Raw genomic sequence first — 15,996 nt, 5'->3', positions numbered from 1 at the left:
TCGTGGATGACAAATACTCTATGCCAGCTCCTCCAGGCTGACTCCACCACCTCCCACTTAGATACAGCAGATCCTTATTCCCTTGAGCTCCTGGGATGTACTTGGTTCCAGCACCCACACTGCTGCCAGGAGTCCATGAAGCCCCAGTGGAAGGTGTTCACCTCCTGCAAAGGGAAGGGCTCATGGAACCTGGTGGGATATTGGGTAGCCTGTTAGCCACAGCTGTCCCCCTACATTTGTCAGAGAACAGCCATCCCCATCCCTCAGGGGATGATGAGAGGGTCTTCTCAGTGTTACATGTGTCCCACTGCCCTGGCCAGCCCGGAGTAGGCAACACCATCCTTCCAGTTAGGTGACTGTATAAGAAGTAGCTCTCACCATGGCACGTTCTCCCTTGTGCTCAGCCTGGTGTTTTGCCTCAGCTCAATCCCACTCTTGAGCTCCTCTCTGTATTTCTTGTGCCTTTCTGATGTACTTAGGCCTTTCTCCACTCTCTAGTACCCTCTTGAGAGTGGCAGCTTGCTCTGCAGCCCGGCGTGCACCAGAGGCAATGCTGCAAGGGCAGTACCATAGGGCAGCCTCCTGCTGTACCGCTCTGGGGCACCGCTTCCCAGCTGTGTGCCTGGCATGGATCTGCTGAGTGACTTCTGGAGGGGCCCTGCTCCCTGGGGGAAGACACATGTTCCATGGCCCGTCTTCTTGCTAGTGTGAGGCAGATGTGACACCCTGCTCAGTCTGAGCACAGAGCAGCAGTGTAGCTCTACACCCGACCCTGAGGCTGCCTCTAGCTCCTGTATAGTTTTTGCTTCTAATCTGAAAGGTAAACCACCTGACACTAGTTTTGAGGAGCATCTGTAGCCCCTGTGAGATTCCTGGGTCTTGAAACATGTGTGGTCATGCCATGAGAGCAACTGGCATGGCTCTGAGCAGCTGGTAGCATGGGCCAGGACACCCAGCAGCTCTGCCTAGTGAGGTGACGTTTCTCATATGCAGAAATATTGATATGCTTAACCAAGATTGCTGCCTGTTTAATGAGAGCAATTAATTCATCAAGCACAAGGAGAGAAAAGACTGAAGTAGTAAGTTAGTGCTATAGTTGGAAGTGGGTCCCAGATTCCTAGAGGTGTCTACAGGTATAAAATTGACTGTTGGAAGGACTGATTGTTCACCTGTCCAGCTGAAGTCCATCAGAGAGTTTCCTGGAAGCTGGGCCTTCGCTGTTTGCTCTTCTTGGATTTTTTTTTCAGGAACCCAAAGAGCTATCTTTAAGCAAGCGATGAGGCACTGGGAGAAGCACACTTGTGTGACGTTTGTGGAGAGAACCGATGAAGAGAGTTTCATTGTGTTCACGTACAGAACCTGCGGGTAAGCGGCGCGGGCTCCCTGCAGCCAGCCGTGTCGCAGACACCCTCTGTGTTGACAGACGGCATTGTAAGTCTGGCTGTGGGCAGGACAGACCAGTGGCTTCCTGGGGGAATCCGCTAGAGAGATGCTTCTGGTCACTTCCAGTAAGAATTGCCAGGGTAATTTAGTATTTACTCAAGAAGAAGGTGCTAAGCCTTTCTGGGTTCTTTTTCCTGGGACAACACTTAAGTGTATATATGCATTTGTATAGATACACACTTAGGAGTCGTCTTTATACATGCACATGCACGTGCAAGTGAGTCCAGTGCATGCCACCGCTGGCTGTCCTGGACCCTGCCTGATGCTGTCCTTGGTTCCTGTGTCTCAGCCTTGCTCAGTTCACTGACGTGCTGCCTGGCTTTGTGCATTTTCTTTTCCAGATGTTGCTCATACGTGGGCCGCCGAGGAGGGGGCCCTCAGGCTATATCCATTGGAAAGAACTGTGACAAGTTTGGTATCGTGGCTCATGAGCTGGGTCATGTCGTGGGCTTCTGGCATGAGCACACACGGCCTGACAGGGACCAGCATGTCACGATCATCAGAGAGAACATACAGCAAGGTAAAATAGCACTTTGGGTTATTCCACCTGGCTTTGGGACGGGTAGAAACCTTTCTTGCTGGACATGTGGAAAGCCAGTGAGTGGTCCATGAGCTGGGATGGAAAGGAAGAAATATTGCTAGCTCCTGCCTAGAATAAGGGTCAAAATAGTGGGGTGGATAGAGATTTTGGATGTCCAACTGGACGGAACGTAAGAGTATATCCCTTTCATTCTAGGCTCCCAGAGATGGAAGGCTTTTTTTTTTTCCTCCTTTTTTTTTTTTTTTTTAAGTGATTTGTTTTTTCCCCTTTGTGTTTGGCATCACAGGTCAGGAGTACAACTTTTTGAAGATGGAAGCTGGGGAAGTGAACTCACTGGGGGAGACCTATGACTTCGACAGCATCATGCACTATGCTAGGAACACATTCTCCAGGTGATAGACCAAGGTTACATGTCTTTAGGACTGTTTTCAGTAGTTGTGATTGGCTCTGTGGGATACGTGGAGCCTAGAAGGAGACCTGTGATCTATTGCAGAGATATGTGGCAGTTGCAGTGAGCTCTGCTGCATTGCAAGGCTTGAAAAATATTGGAAAAAAAGCAAGGTGGGTGAAGAGGAGTATGGTGGACTTTGTTTTCCCCTCCCCACTGTATTCACCCAGTGCTGATAATCCCAGAGTCCTTCCAAAGCTATGTCAGCATGTTTTGCAGCCTGCGCAGGGAGCACGTATGGATGTGTGTGCCTATCTGTCTGTGTGCAAGGAGGGTAATGCTAAAACCAGCTCTGAATCTTTTGGTTGTCCAGCTCGTGCTTTGGAGTCACAACATTGCCTTCTGAGTCCTAGCAGCTTTGCCAAGGGAGAATTTAAACTCTAGTTCACGATCTTTAATTGCTTGGGTGTTTTTTTAACCATTTATGCACGTGCTTTAGGTCATGGCCTCTGCAGGTCTGCGATTCTGTGTGGCTGGGTTCTTCAGGGAGAAGTTTCAGTCCTGTTCCCGTCCCAACTAGCTGGCCAATTTCTGTCTAGGCTGTTTGCCCTCGAGCCCCACCTCAGCCGTCAGACAGAGCCCATTTTCTGATCAGGCAGCTCTGCTGGATAGAGAGGTGAAACGAACATAGCTATTTATGTCCTGGGTTTGGAGTGAGAGTTACTGGATGGCCAGCTTCATATTGCTGCAGTATTTGAAGTTTTTTCCATGAGTCCCACTATTGCTCCTTCTCAAGAGCTGTCCATCACTACACGCCATGAGCAAAGGGGATGTGAGGCAGAGCACAAATATCCACAACTTTGAGAACTTTTTGTTGCAAAAAATAAAGGTGTCTTGGGCTTTAAAAAATTTTCTTACTTCACAGCTGTATGGAATTGCCAAGCCTGTTGTTTTGTGCTTTTGTTTCTGAAGCTTCAAGGGGAAAATTATCAAACTTGCTGAGATGCTGCTTGTTCTGGCAGGAGGAGAAGGTGGCTGGGCAAGGGTGCTTTGTAGCCTTCAGAGATTTCTTTGGATCAGATACCTAAAGCAAACAATTTTTCTTCCCTTGAAGCATCTGCTGGACCCTTCCAGCATTTGCTAGACTCTAAATGGTTAGAATTGTCTTGCACAAAAGCCGGATTAAGTTATTACCACCATTTATATTGTGGATGCCTTTGAGTCTGTGTTTCTTGAAAACCAGGGTCCTTCAGAACACTCCTGGGCCAAAAAGGGATAAAAATGGCAAGAGTCCTTCTAAATTTAAATTGGTGCTTAATAGGATTTTGGAGTCTGTTTTCTTTAAGCCCTTTGTCTGCGTGACCCACCCTCACCCCGGTGCAGTCTTTGTGCAGTAACTGAACTGAACACTGAGTGCCTCTGTGGGCTGATTATGCTCTCGCTGCAGGCGGGCAGTGCTGGGAACAGGCTTTTGCTTTACCAAGACCTGTCCTGACATCTGCTCCCCTAGTGCTTTGAGTCAGTAGGGATGTGCGAGCATGTGCATGTCTCCTTCCCACCTTGCTGAGTTCTGCGAGGAGCCCTTGCAGATGTTGAGTTCCAGCGAGTTTCGTGAAGAACTCGAGAAGGTAGGTGGGAATGGGAGAGAGCCCTGCGTGACCCTGCAGGGGAAGGGCTGTGGTGGCTGTGTTAGTGCAGCAGCAGAAAGTCCACGTAGGAAATAGATGGTATGAGTGCCCTGCCGGCGGAGATGGGGTATAAGCCAGGGGCAGGTGAAGGACACGGAGCCATGCTTGTGACTTACTGTCTTGAAGCAACTCTTAGGTGGCACTTAGCACAACTTTGTTGTTTTCGACTCCTGTGTACATCGATGACAGCAAACCAGATGGTGTTTGCCATGGTCAAACGCTGCTGCAAATCCTTTTTATTCTAAACTTTGTACCTAGGACAGGAAGGGACAGTTTTTCTGAGACACAAGTGGAGCATTGGAAATAGCTTCCAGTGGTGCTTTTGAAAATTGCTGTAGGAGTCACACCTCACGTTCAGTTCGCACTGGAACGTATTTCTCATTTGTGTCTATGGCTAATAGGAGTACGGCACAAGAGACAATCATGACAGTAGTTACAAGTTTTTACCATTGGGATTTCTGTTCTTGTCTATAGAATCATAGAATTGTTTAGGTTAGAAAATACTTCTAAGATCATCAGCTCCAGCCATTAGCCCAGCACTGCCAAGGCCACCACTACACCCCAAGCACTGCACTTATGCATTTTTTAAACACCTCTATGGATAGGTATTCCACCCTATCCCGGGGCAGCCTGTTCCAATGCTTGGTCACCCTTTCAGTGAAGACATTTTTCCTAATATCGCATCTAAACCTGCCCTGGTGCAGCTTGAAGCTGTTTGCTCTTGTCCTGTTGCTTGTTATCTGTGTCAGAGAGTTGCCTGTTTTGCAGAGTGTGGCTGCAGGCTTTTATTTCGTGGTGCATTCCTTACAGACATGGCAGCAAATTAAACTGAATATTGCTGTCTCATTAAACAAGGTCCTTTACAGCTGTCAAGGCTCATAAATGGAAGCTTAGCAATAAGAACGTTTAAACTTCCACAGAGCCCAAAGCAGATAGTGGGTTACCTTAATTGACTGAGCCTCTTCCAGTAGAGACGGCAGCACAGCCTGGAGCTAAAACCATGACCTCTGCAAAGCCTGTGCTCGAGCCAGGATGCAGGTAGCACTGCTGGCGTGTTGGGGTGCATCTTCTTGCTGTGTTACCCACACACCATCCTAACCCTGCACCAGATGTCTGCGCATCCTCCACAGGTTTTGCTGTGTGAAGTACAGTTATGTTGTCTCTCTTCTGCATGTGGGGATATCAATACAGAGCTGGGACAAAATGCAGCTGCCTGCAGCTGCCTGCTCAACCTGCCTTGAATATCTGCTTCCTTGGGTGGCGTTTAAGGACCTGTATCTATGGCCCTCAGATGGGATGGGGAATATTCAGTATTTCTTGAGATCAGTTGATAATTTCATAGTGTTTGCATGACCCTTTACACATCGAGGGTGCTATGTGGATGCTGATGACTCTTGAGAGTATCTCTTCTTAAACCCTGTTTTTAGCTGGTAGCAATGGTGGGTGGTTGTGCTTGACTTGCTGCTGCATTGGGCAGCTAATACATGTTCTGCCTGTGCCTGGACAGCAGGAGAATGGGGCATCCATGGCTCCTGGGTTCTTTTCCTACTTCTGGGAGGAGAGATTAGGTGTCTTATTCAAGAGTGGTTCTAGTGTTTGAGTTCCTGAGCTGCTCTGTTTAATGTCTGCTTGGTGTTTATAAATTTGAGACCCCAAATATCAATGCTCTTATAGACACAGACCAAACATGCAACTTTACATCATAAGTGTTGTTAAGCAAATGGAGTTTGGGCAGACAGCACGGGACCACTGGGACCACAGAAACACCCTGCTCTGCTCTCCACTCCTTTGATTGTGAAAGGAGAGGAACTACACTTACTGCCTCCTAATTCGCAGTTGCATTCAGCAATGCGTGTCAAGGGAGCACAGGATTCGGCTGGTGGAAAAAAGCAAACTGAGAAATGTGACTACCCCAGTCTAGGGTGCAGCCCCCTGGAAGAAAATGTGTTTGGCAGATAACATATAAATATAAAAACAAGGATAAATTCACCGCTGTGGGTTGCTTGCATTGTGTGAGCCATACCCAGTGAATGCTGTGTGCAGAAGGCTGAGGGTGTGCAGTTGTGAGGGCTGGAATGGGAAAAAGAATCAAAACTTTGCATGTGCCAGTGATGGTGTCGCTGTTAAACTTTGTCATTGTCCCTTGGCTGAGCCTGGAGCTCTGCAGAAAGCTTTTCGGTGGCCACAGAAGTGTGTCCCTGCCAAATGCCAAGTTCTTCTGTGAACTTGTGAGGCTTGAAAACTGGCTGTGAGCAAACCGACCTGTTTCTGGGTGTGTGGTGTTTCTGGAATTGGAGGATTTGTTTTCAACACATAAATTCAGCCCGAGACATGGAGCTGGCATGTGGGGTGCCAGCCTGAATTTGTCCATCAAAATGTGATGGGCTCACTTCAGAGCTTGTAAGCACTGATTTTGGTGCTGAAGGGGAATTTTTCTACTGCTGAAAAAAGCCAACATCCCCCATGCAAGAGCTGATTCTTGACCAGATTAAATTCCTTCCCCTTTATTTCTTCCTTCAGTTTGAGTACTTACAAAAGAATTTTCCTCCACAAAATATGTTTAGTAGAATGATATTTTCTGTTCAAGAATACTGACTGCAGCTCTGGACAGCTGTGATCCAAATACTCGCCTTGTGGTATTTATTTCAAATTAAACCAATGCAAAAAAACCCCTAACCCTCTCAAGCTACTTCCCGAGGCTCTTGCACAGCTGAGCAGCCCAATGAACAGAATTACTTGTGTACTTAGAGCTTAACCCATACTTGAAGACTCTTGTATCAGGACTGGGCAGCACTGACTTCTGTCCTGATTTCCCATCAGACTCCGGACAGTTGTGTCCTCTCGTCTGGGAAGCGAAACCTGCCTGGCTGAGCTGCTGCTGGTGGTCCCAGCTCACTGCTGACCCTGGCCCCTCCCCGCCTGTTGGGTGTTCGGGGCTGTGGTGGAACAGCTGCCATGGGCTGGGCAGCCTGGCTGCAAGAGCTTGGGCTTCACCAACCTGGAGTTGAGGTTCCGGATTCCTCCCTCCCATCACCCCTGCAGTCCTAATGCTGCTTTGGGATGTCTCTTGCATGCAGGCGTTTGCTTGGATGCACAGACTTTGCATTTTGATGGAGCTTTAAACTTTTGCTGGACTGAGATCAGAAGTGCAGTAATGAGCTCCTGAGTATGAAGTACCATGTGGAAGGAATAGTAGCAAGGAAACAGAGGCGGAGACGAGTTATTAGCTTGGAAACTCGTGCAGAACAAAGGTAGGACACTTGGTATTTTTCTCTTGTCTGCGGCAACAACAGTCGCTGCCAGCCCAGCCCCATCTGCTACTGAACAAACTCCCTCTGCTCCATCAGCTTCAGTGTCCAAGCTGTGCTCCTGCTGAGCCAGATGTGCCATGAACTTTTAATTGCCTTTTCTGATTTATGACAAGGAATGTGTCTACACTCAAACAGAGGCAGTAGCAATCTCGATATATCAAAAGGGGAATCTACTGGCTCGGCAGACTTGCCTGTACATTTGGAAGCTATCTGCTGCAGCGAGGCAGCCACCTCGAGGCAAGCCGCTTTCACAGCCTGCATTCCTCCTGCTTGTTAGCATGGGATCCATGGGGAGGGGAGAGGTGTGGGAGGCCTGCCAGGATGGCTTTCTGTGCATCGTGTCCCTTGCCCTGCTTCACTGCTCTGTGTCTCTCTGTTCTTCCCTTCAGAGGGGTTTTCCTCGACACCATCCTCCCCCGTCGGGATGATAACGGGGTCCGGCCAACTATTGGTCAGCGTATCCGCCTGAGTCAGGGGGACATCGCTCAGGCGAGGAAGTTGTACAAATGCCCAGGTAAATATGGCTTGCGGAGGTGGCTCCAGCTTTATTGTAGACATGTGGTTTATCTGGAAGGCATTTGAGTTCAAGAGCACCTTAATAATCCCTTTGAAAGTGGCTCTGGAAGTGTGGACCATCAAATGCTTCAGGTTGGAGCTGTGGGAGAACTGAACTTGCCTAACATGTGTCTTCTATTAGTACTTTGCCAGCATCCCTGTTTGGTTTGGGGCTTCAGGTTGGTCTAGTGTAGGCTCTGTTCATAGGAAATTAAATCCAAGGCCATGGACAGGGTGGGACTAAGAGTTAGCAAAGTGGCAGAGGGATATCTGGTAGCCTGGGGTTCCTACATGCCAACCATCAAATGTCTGTGGAGTTATTTATAGAGGAGTTGTCCCGAAGATGAGCCTTAAGGAAACCATAAGTGTATCTCTGTGATTATGGTGTGTTGCACTGCGGCTGGGGAGTGCATGCATGGGAGAAAGCTCAAGGATGCTCATTTGTGGAACAACCAGGTGCTGGAAGCTGGTGCTTTGGGCTGTTCAGGGGAGGGCTGTATCCCCCTTTCTGCTGCCAAAGGGTTGATAGACTGGGAACAGCTTTGAGAGAGAACCCATCTACGTATGCTAAAGACATACTAAAGACCAGTAGTCTGGGTCCTGCTTTATGTGGGGTCTGAAAGGATTGGCAAAAAGAGCATTGGGGTCACAGGTATGACTGGGAGACTAAATTTACCCATCAGAACAAAAGGATCCTTTTAAAGTGGGGATGTTGGACAGCGAAAGTTGAAGCAACAGTTTTAGCTGAATAGGTTAATAGAGAAAATGAGATTTCAGGGAAGCAGTCTGCTGGACTTAAGGACAGGTTGGATGTGAGGAGGTGAAGAGAGGATGGTGCCTGTGGCACAGACGGCGGCGGCTGAGAAGGGAGGGAGCACGGGAGGTGTGGTGCTTGGAGGCAGAAACTTTAACAAGCTCTGTTGAATTTCTGCAGGTAATGAAACATCTGTGAGAAGATATGAGAATGAGAGAGTTGCCCTAATTTTGCATAATGACTCTATAACATTCGTAATAATGCAATAAGGAAAAAAAGGACTTATGCAAGCACGGCCTAGGAGTTTATCTGAATGGGTTTGTCTGGCCAGCATGCTGGTGCAGCTGAGAGGGGCTTTGACCATAAACTTAATGTGGTCATGAATTATTAACCCTCTTGGAATAAGCATATCACAGAGAAAGGGGAGGAGGAGGGGGGTTAAGTTGTACCAGTATACAGAGTGTGTGGCTGGCTAGTGCTGCTCTGTGAGCCAGTCCTGAGGCCATGGAAAGTGGTTGATAGCTGGTGTGCAGCTCTGCTGCTTCTCCGTATCCAGCTACAGGTTCGTAAGGGTCTGGAATAAATCTGAGGACTTCAGGGTCTGTGATGTTTGGGGATCACTGCTTAGCTTATAGTGAGTGGTATAACTTTGTTAGGTGTGCTAGATCTAATGAACTTTCTTTTTTTTTTTTTTTTTACTACTCATAATTTTCTCTGATTCACTTCTGGTTGAACAAGATGTAGTTCTGGGAAAATTATCTCACAGATTACTTAGGGATTGCTTTGTTTGAATTAAAAAAAAAAAAAAAGTAAGTAGGGATGTCTTGAACCATGTTTTTTTGATTGAATCAGGACTTAATCTAGGCAGGCTTTTCATTCCCATAGCTGGAAGCATCAACTACAGATTCAGATTTCTCAAGGCAAGCTGAAAAGCCACTTTGGCCTGAGGTTAGCCAAACTAAAAGCTACAAAGCAACTTTCTTTAAAATGAGGACCCTTCCGAGTCTCAAGTTTTCCACTTCCAAAGTAGAACTTTTCTGGGTTTTAGATATATATTTTTTTTTTACACAAAGCTTAGCAGAGGTTGTTGCAGTTCAGAATGTATTTGGCAGCAGAATGATTAGAGCTTTAAGCCTACTAAACAAATTTTATGCAAATATCTATTGGTTTGGTTTGGTTTTCTCTTTTCTTTGCATCAAAATTTGTACACAGGTTGTGTTTGAAGAGAAGCAGTGCAGTATAATGTTTATATGTGCAGTATAAAGTTTAATGACACTGATGTCTCCAGCTGCCGTTTGAAGCTGTAGCCTGAATAGTTATCGTCCTCTGCAAAATGCCAGGCGCGGGAGTCCAAACCCAAAGGCCTTCAGCTGTATGTTCAAGCAGGGGCTGAACAAGCCTTTAGGTTGAGGACAGCTTTGTTCAGTAGTCAAGCTGAGGACTTTTAGGTAAAAGACAACAACGTAATCTAGAAGTTGAATGGCAGATGGTTCCCCTTTTAGAAAGAGAGTCTCTACCTGAGAATGCCTGAAAAAATCCTCCACAAAACCAGCCAGCATGGCGGGGGATGGGTTACGAGCATGTGCTGGTAGGAGCCAGCACGACTGCTGTGTCAGTGGTAAGGGACAGGGCGCTCTGGCTCGTTAGACTGGAGCTTTTGCGGCTGTGGCCGTTAGGGCTGGCTTAGCTTTTCCATTCTAAAACCCTGCTGGTTTAAATTGCTCTTCATTCTCCAAAGCTTATACCTGCTGGGTTAAAGTTACTGCCAAGCCAGGTGAAACCAAATGGAATTTGCTGAAGGAATTTCTGGAAGGCAAGATACATTCTGCTACATAGTGGTAACTGCTAGATTTGATGTGGCTGCACGGTTGAGGATTTGATGAATATAGTCACTACAAAAGCCTTTAAAGCAGCACGTCCTGCTGTCCTGCGCTGTGCTGAAGGAAATGTGGCTGTGTGGCTGCACTAACTGTGCTGAAATTAGCTACAAATTGGGACTGGTCCTGCACTATGTTGCCCCATCCAATTCCCTGTGCATCTTCAAAAAGATGTAGTCTACCGGTAACCACCTGATGAGCAGTAGGTGCCTGTCACTCAGCTAACTTCACTTACAAGTGACTTCTGAAGCATTCACCTTTTGTGCGTTGCTTTTTGCCTGTGTTCCTTTCTAGCTGCTTACGTGTGCAACAGCCTCTTCGCCATGGGCAAGAGTCACCTCAGCCCAGTTTCTTGGATCCCAGGACCAAACACTGGTCTTAGGGGACCCGTTGGCTTCTTTGCCACTGAGTGGAGTACAGTGGTGTTGCTTTTTGGTGTGCTCTGCACACAGCTATGCATTGCTCACTGTTTCTGGGCTTCCCCCTGCAAGCTGTCGCTCTGCCCTGTGCTCTGCCCCTTCAGCCAGCGTGCCTGCAGGGCTTCCTCCGCAAGTCTGCATACTCAGCCGGGTCTCCTTTCGTGAGGTTTTAGCAGAGCAGGGTTTGGTAGGAGATACGTTAGTATCTGTTCCGGAATTACAGAGTTTTGCCAGGAGCTGTGTAAATTACACTTAGGAGAAGTGTGGGCTGTCAGAAACCTCCCCTGTAGTTCAGCTGAGGGTGGTCATCCTCCTTGTCCTGTGTGGTTATGGTCATGCAGAATGTGTTCCCAGCATTTAGAGCTCTCTCTGTCATTTCATGTTTGTTTGAATAGATTTCTGAGCAGAGAAACCCAACATTTATTAATCTCAGTGAGTGGTAATCCCCTCTTTATTGGGATGCCTTGTCAGATGTTGGCATTGCTAGAGCCATCCTAAGGTGGTGGCCACTCCAGACCATGCATTGACCAGTGGTGATGCCAGAGGATCAGCTGAAGAATGGCTGGCTGTCCTCAGAATAAGTGTGCTTGGGACTCGGCTTCTTTGAGATGTTTGTCTGCTGGGGCAGCATGCTGTTCCTGGCTGAGGGTCCTAGGAGCATCCTGGGAGCTGGAATTATCCTAACAGGTTCTGACACAGTAACAAGGCATGGCATCTCTTTGCAAGAGGTAGAAAGGAAGAAAGTGTATTTATTCTGCAAATAGAAGTCTGGATTTCTTTTGCAGTTCACGCAGGCCATCACCTTTTACAAGCATCTCCCTCTGCCCACCTGAAGAATACATCACCACCTGGGGAGGTGGGAGGACATCAGCTGTTTCTGTGGAACCAAAACTAAAACGTGTGTGCAATGCTCCCTTGTAGCTGCATGGTGGCAGGGGGAGTGCTCAGGGCTCCGAACGGCTTGAGAAGGAAGGAGCAAGGTGGAGGGTTTGACCTGTCTTTTATTTTCTTCATTCCTCTGGGGCAGATGTGTGTGTTTACCTGCTGGTTTTGCTCGGCGGTGCTTTTATTTCTAGTAGTTTAAAATACCTTTGGCTTTCCTGACAGGAATCGCACTGGCAGATCCCATGCTGACCTGTGCTTTGAAGTGGGTGCTGCTTGTTCCTGGGAGCAGCTCCAGTGTCCAGAGCACCCAGTGAGCTGTTTGGTTGGGCAAACCCCTTTTTGTGTGCCCGCCTATTGTTTGTCTGCCCTGATCTGCCAAGCTGTGGATCAAACTGCCTCAGGGAAATTAAGAAACACTGGCCTTGGTGTCTCCGTCTCCCTTTTTTGAAGATATTAAGCTTTTTGAATGGGACCATTCTCTTTTCACCCCCAGCTTCCGACCCGCCCATCGAAATGTAATCGTGGCTGAAAAATTAGTGAGTGTGTGATAGCGTCAGGCAGAGGCACATCCCCTGGCATTTCCATGAGAAAGGGAGCCAGATGTTCGGCCTCCTCAGATCTTTCAAAGCACTGCTGCTTAAGGAGGGATTTTTGGGGGCTGCCTTACTGTCACTGAGGAAACCAAGTTGCAGGTCAAGGGCAGCTTTGTAGCATCAGTGGGTCATAAAATTGGAAAAACAACTGGGAAGCCAGCAAGCCAAGGTCCCTGCTCCTTGCAATAGGTATTTGCATGTGTCTGGTGAGCGCTCTGAAGGAAATGAGAGCATTGACGTTTGTGGTGCTTCCAGCTAGCCAGCCAGCTGCTCTGCAGGTGTAGATGGTCACTCCTTGTCCCAGCTCAGCCCTGCTGGCTCGGAGAACAGGAACCACAGTAGTCACAGCTTTCCTAGATGCTGGAAGCTGCAGTTCCCTAAAGGAGCTTATGCACATGCATATTACTTGCTTCCCAAAAGTCGCTCTGGGATCTGCATTTCATCAACTGCAGCAAGCCACAGAAATGGGAAGGCGGAGAGCAGCGTGAGCTGCAGCGCTCGCATTTCATCCTGTGCTGTCTGATGGCAGAGTGGGTGCTGGGCACCCAAGTGTGAGAGCAGTGGGGCTTGCTCTGCTTTTGTTAGGATGCTTTAACCCCAAAAAAAGACACTTCACAATGGTAACTAAGGAGAAATTCATTGAGCAGCTTGTAACGAAGGGAAAACAGATCTGCTGGCAGCGGGCTTGGGGTTGTGAGGTGGGGTTAATATTTTACATTTGATTAGCAGATGGGATATTTCTCAGTAGGGTTGAAACCTGGAAGTGCTGGGCTCTGGAGAGAAGATGAAGGAAGAAGGGTGCCTCTTCAAAAGCTGTTTTCCCTGTGTCCTTCTACTGATCACCTTCTGTTCTGGGAATTCTGACGAATTTACATCACCCCTTTCGCAAGGTCTCAGGTGGTCGGTGACCCTTGGATGGTGCCGTGACTGAACATCCCTAGAGTACCAGCCACCAGCCTGGGCACAGCAGCTGTGGGCAAACGTTTTGGTCGACCCTGATGTCTTTTAAAGAGTCACTTCTTGTCACTGTTTTTTTTTTCTTCCCCCACCTTCTCCTGCAGCTTGTGGAGAGACCTTGCAGGACTCAACTGGGAATTTCTCAGCCCCCGGTTTTCCAAATGGCTACCCCTCCTATTCCCACTGTGTCTGGAGGATCTCGGTGACCCCAGGGGAGAAGGTAGGTGCCACACCAGCACAAGGTGTACTTTGCGCTTCCCTCACCTGCAGTCCTGCCTGTGACAGCACTGTTAGTAGCTGCCAAGAGATCTCTGCATGCCTGGACTGTGGGGATGGAGCCTGGAAAGGCTCCTGAGCATTGTCGGTGTCCTCCCAGAGACTGGGTCAGGAATGCACAGATGTTCCTAAGGAGAGAAGAGGTGATGCTGGAGCAGAGCCCGGTCCCTGGTCTGGGCTGCGTGTTGGTCTCCGATCCTTCCTCTGGATGCAGGGCTGAGTGTCTCCTGCCAGCTACTAGCTCCAGCCAGGCTCACCTGTCAAAGCCAGGTGCCACTCAGATGAGTTGGATAAAATGTGCCGGAAAACTGGGGTCCCGAAGGGAGCCGAGGAGCTGTGAGTGACGTGAGTGTCCTCCCCTGTCATGCAGAGATAATGTTGCTGTCAGGGAGCTCCTGCTCCCTGCCTTGAAGCGCCAAGACCTGCCACACATCCATCACCCACCCTGTCCACTTTCTTCCCAGCTCCTTTTGTTTTATTGATCTTCCTGTGGAAATTAAACCTTTCCTTAATCCACTAACACCAGCACTCCATTTCATGCTGTACCAGGCTGCCAGAATGCGCGGAGTGGCTTTGCTGAGACCACCCTCTGGATGCACTTAAGACTCGGATTTGAACAAAGAGGGGCAGAGCTCGCTTGTTCTGCAGCAGCCATCCTGCTGTGGGACCCCATTGTGTCCCCTGCGAGCCTGGTCCTGTGCAGCACGGAGCTCCTGCCATTGCTGCAGGCAGAGCTTCGCCAGGGGCTGAGCTGCCAAGAGCCATCTGGGTTTTGAAACTAAGGCGCTGGGAGTTTTGCAGTGTAAATCTTACTGTACATTCTCCCTTTGTCTCTCAGCCTCTTCAGAAGAGTTGTATCAGATAGCACCTGGCATCCAAATGCTGAACCACTGATGTTAAAAAAAAAATCAAGTTCAGGTTAAATGCTTCAACTTCTCTGTTTAAGCAAATGTAGAAGTTGGTACCAAGTAACATCATAGCAGTGAGGCATGAGCTTAGAGCCAGCACTGGGCTTGTGCTGTTCATCCGCACAGGAGCATGTGAATCTCCTCTCACCGTCCAAAGTCAGGAAACTGCAAATGTGTGAACAAAGCAAGCGACATCATTGCAGGCTGCGCTGTGCGCATCCAGCCAGGGCTTCGGGGGAGAATATCTGTTTTAATCTAGTGATGTTCCTGTGGCAGACTATGGATGCAAATTCATATGTGGGTCAGATCTTGCAAGGACAAAAATGCCACAAGTGACATCCGTAGGCACAGAGCAAGGCCCGTAATCCATGTTACAGAGGAAGGAGACCAAAGGGCTAGAATTTTTATGCTAAACTCTGCTCAATAAAGCCACTGGACACAGCTGCATCACAGTGGTGGTGTGAGTGTGATTGTCAGAATGTGGAAACCTGTCAGTAAAATCAGCTGTTTATTACAAGCATCGGTTATATAGGAGTATAGATCCCAAACATCTGTATTTTGGGGCAGTGTGTTTCTCTATGATGTTCACATTGATCAAAACCAAAGATTCAATTTTTAATTAAAAAAAAAGAAAACACAACAAATTGGGCTTTTTTTAAGTAGCATTTCACAGTGACTGAGGAGCAGTGACTGTGAATTACAGTACAGATGGTGAAGTGCTGTCTGCTGTCCTGTACTTTCATGGTTTCCTAAAAATACCTTGAGAAGCCTTTCTTTTTTGGAGGAAAGCTGGTTAAAATATCCAGCCAACTGTCCAGCTGGCTTTTCCTGCATACTGGCTTAGGCAGCACCATAGCAGAGGGGGAGCACGCGATCTGCAGGGTCTTCTCTTTTAAAGCAGCTCCCTTCCTAAAGAGAAGTATGCGCTCTCTCCTTTCAGATTTTGTTAAACTTCACATCAATGGACCTATTTAAGAGTCGCCTTTGCTGGTATGACTATGTGGAAGTGCGTGATGGTTACTGGAGGAAGGCTCCATTACTGGGTGAGTCACTGGTTTGTTGTAATTGTGTTTTGTGCGGTGTTCTTGGTGCTTGGGGGGTGGGTGGGGAGAGCAGAAACAAACCTGGAAGGAGCCTGCGCCTGCCCAGCACACTGGCCACCTGTTAATGTCTCCATCCGGAGATGTCTGCGTGCTCCAGTCACACCTGAGGACCCATGCTCCAAGCCCTTTGGTAGCAAAGGCTATTCCTACCTTTTCCAGCTTGGTAAGTGAGACAGAGGGGGAACTGAACCAGGGCCATGGCCGGGACTGAAACTGTGGTCTCTGGAGTTTTATTATTGCTTTTTCCTAAGACCAGGATGAAGTCAGAACAAAGCAGACCCACAGCTCCTGGCCCAAG

General features: G+C 48.2%; 1 protein-coding gene across 8 annotated transcripts in view; it reads left to right on the top strand.

The window, feature by feature from the left end:
- TLL2 (tolloid like 2) overlaps positions 1–15,996 on the top strand; it is a 94,877-nt gene that overhangs the window by 58,409 nt on the left and 20,472 nt on the right. For 6 of the 8 annotated variants that reach the window (XM_080400793.1, XM_080400790.1, XM_080400794.1 and 3 more), the window contains 6 exons: positions 1,248–1,365; positions 1,785–1,963; positions 2,271–2,376; positions 7,761–7,885; positions 13,516–13,631; positions 15,536–15,638. In XM_080400793.1, coding sequence (XP_080256919.1) covers positions 1,248–1,365; positions 1,785–1,963; positions 2,271–2,376; positions 7,761–7,885; positions 13,516–13,631; positions 15,536–15,638 — 747 coding nt within the window. Of the gene's footprint in view, positions 1–1,247; positions 1,366–1,784; positions 1,964–2,270; positions 2,377–6,973; positions 7,312–7,760; positions 7,886–13,515; positions 13,632–15,535; positions 15,639–15,996 lie in introns of those variants that run through there. The other 2 variants (XM_080400797.1, XM_080400796.1) reach the window with 2 other exon arrangements.

Source organism: Falco punctatus, assembly GCF_963210335.1.
Source record: "Falco punctatus genome assembly, chromosome: 9".
Taxonomy (NCBI): Eukaryota; Metazoa; Chordata; class Aves; order Falconiformes; family Falconidae; genus Falco; species Falco punctatus.
Note: the sequence above shows the minus strand (reverse complement) of the source record. Positions and strands in the feature narration are given on the sequence as shown.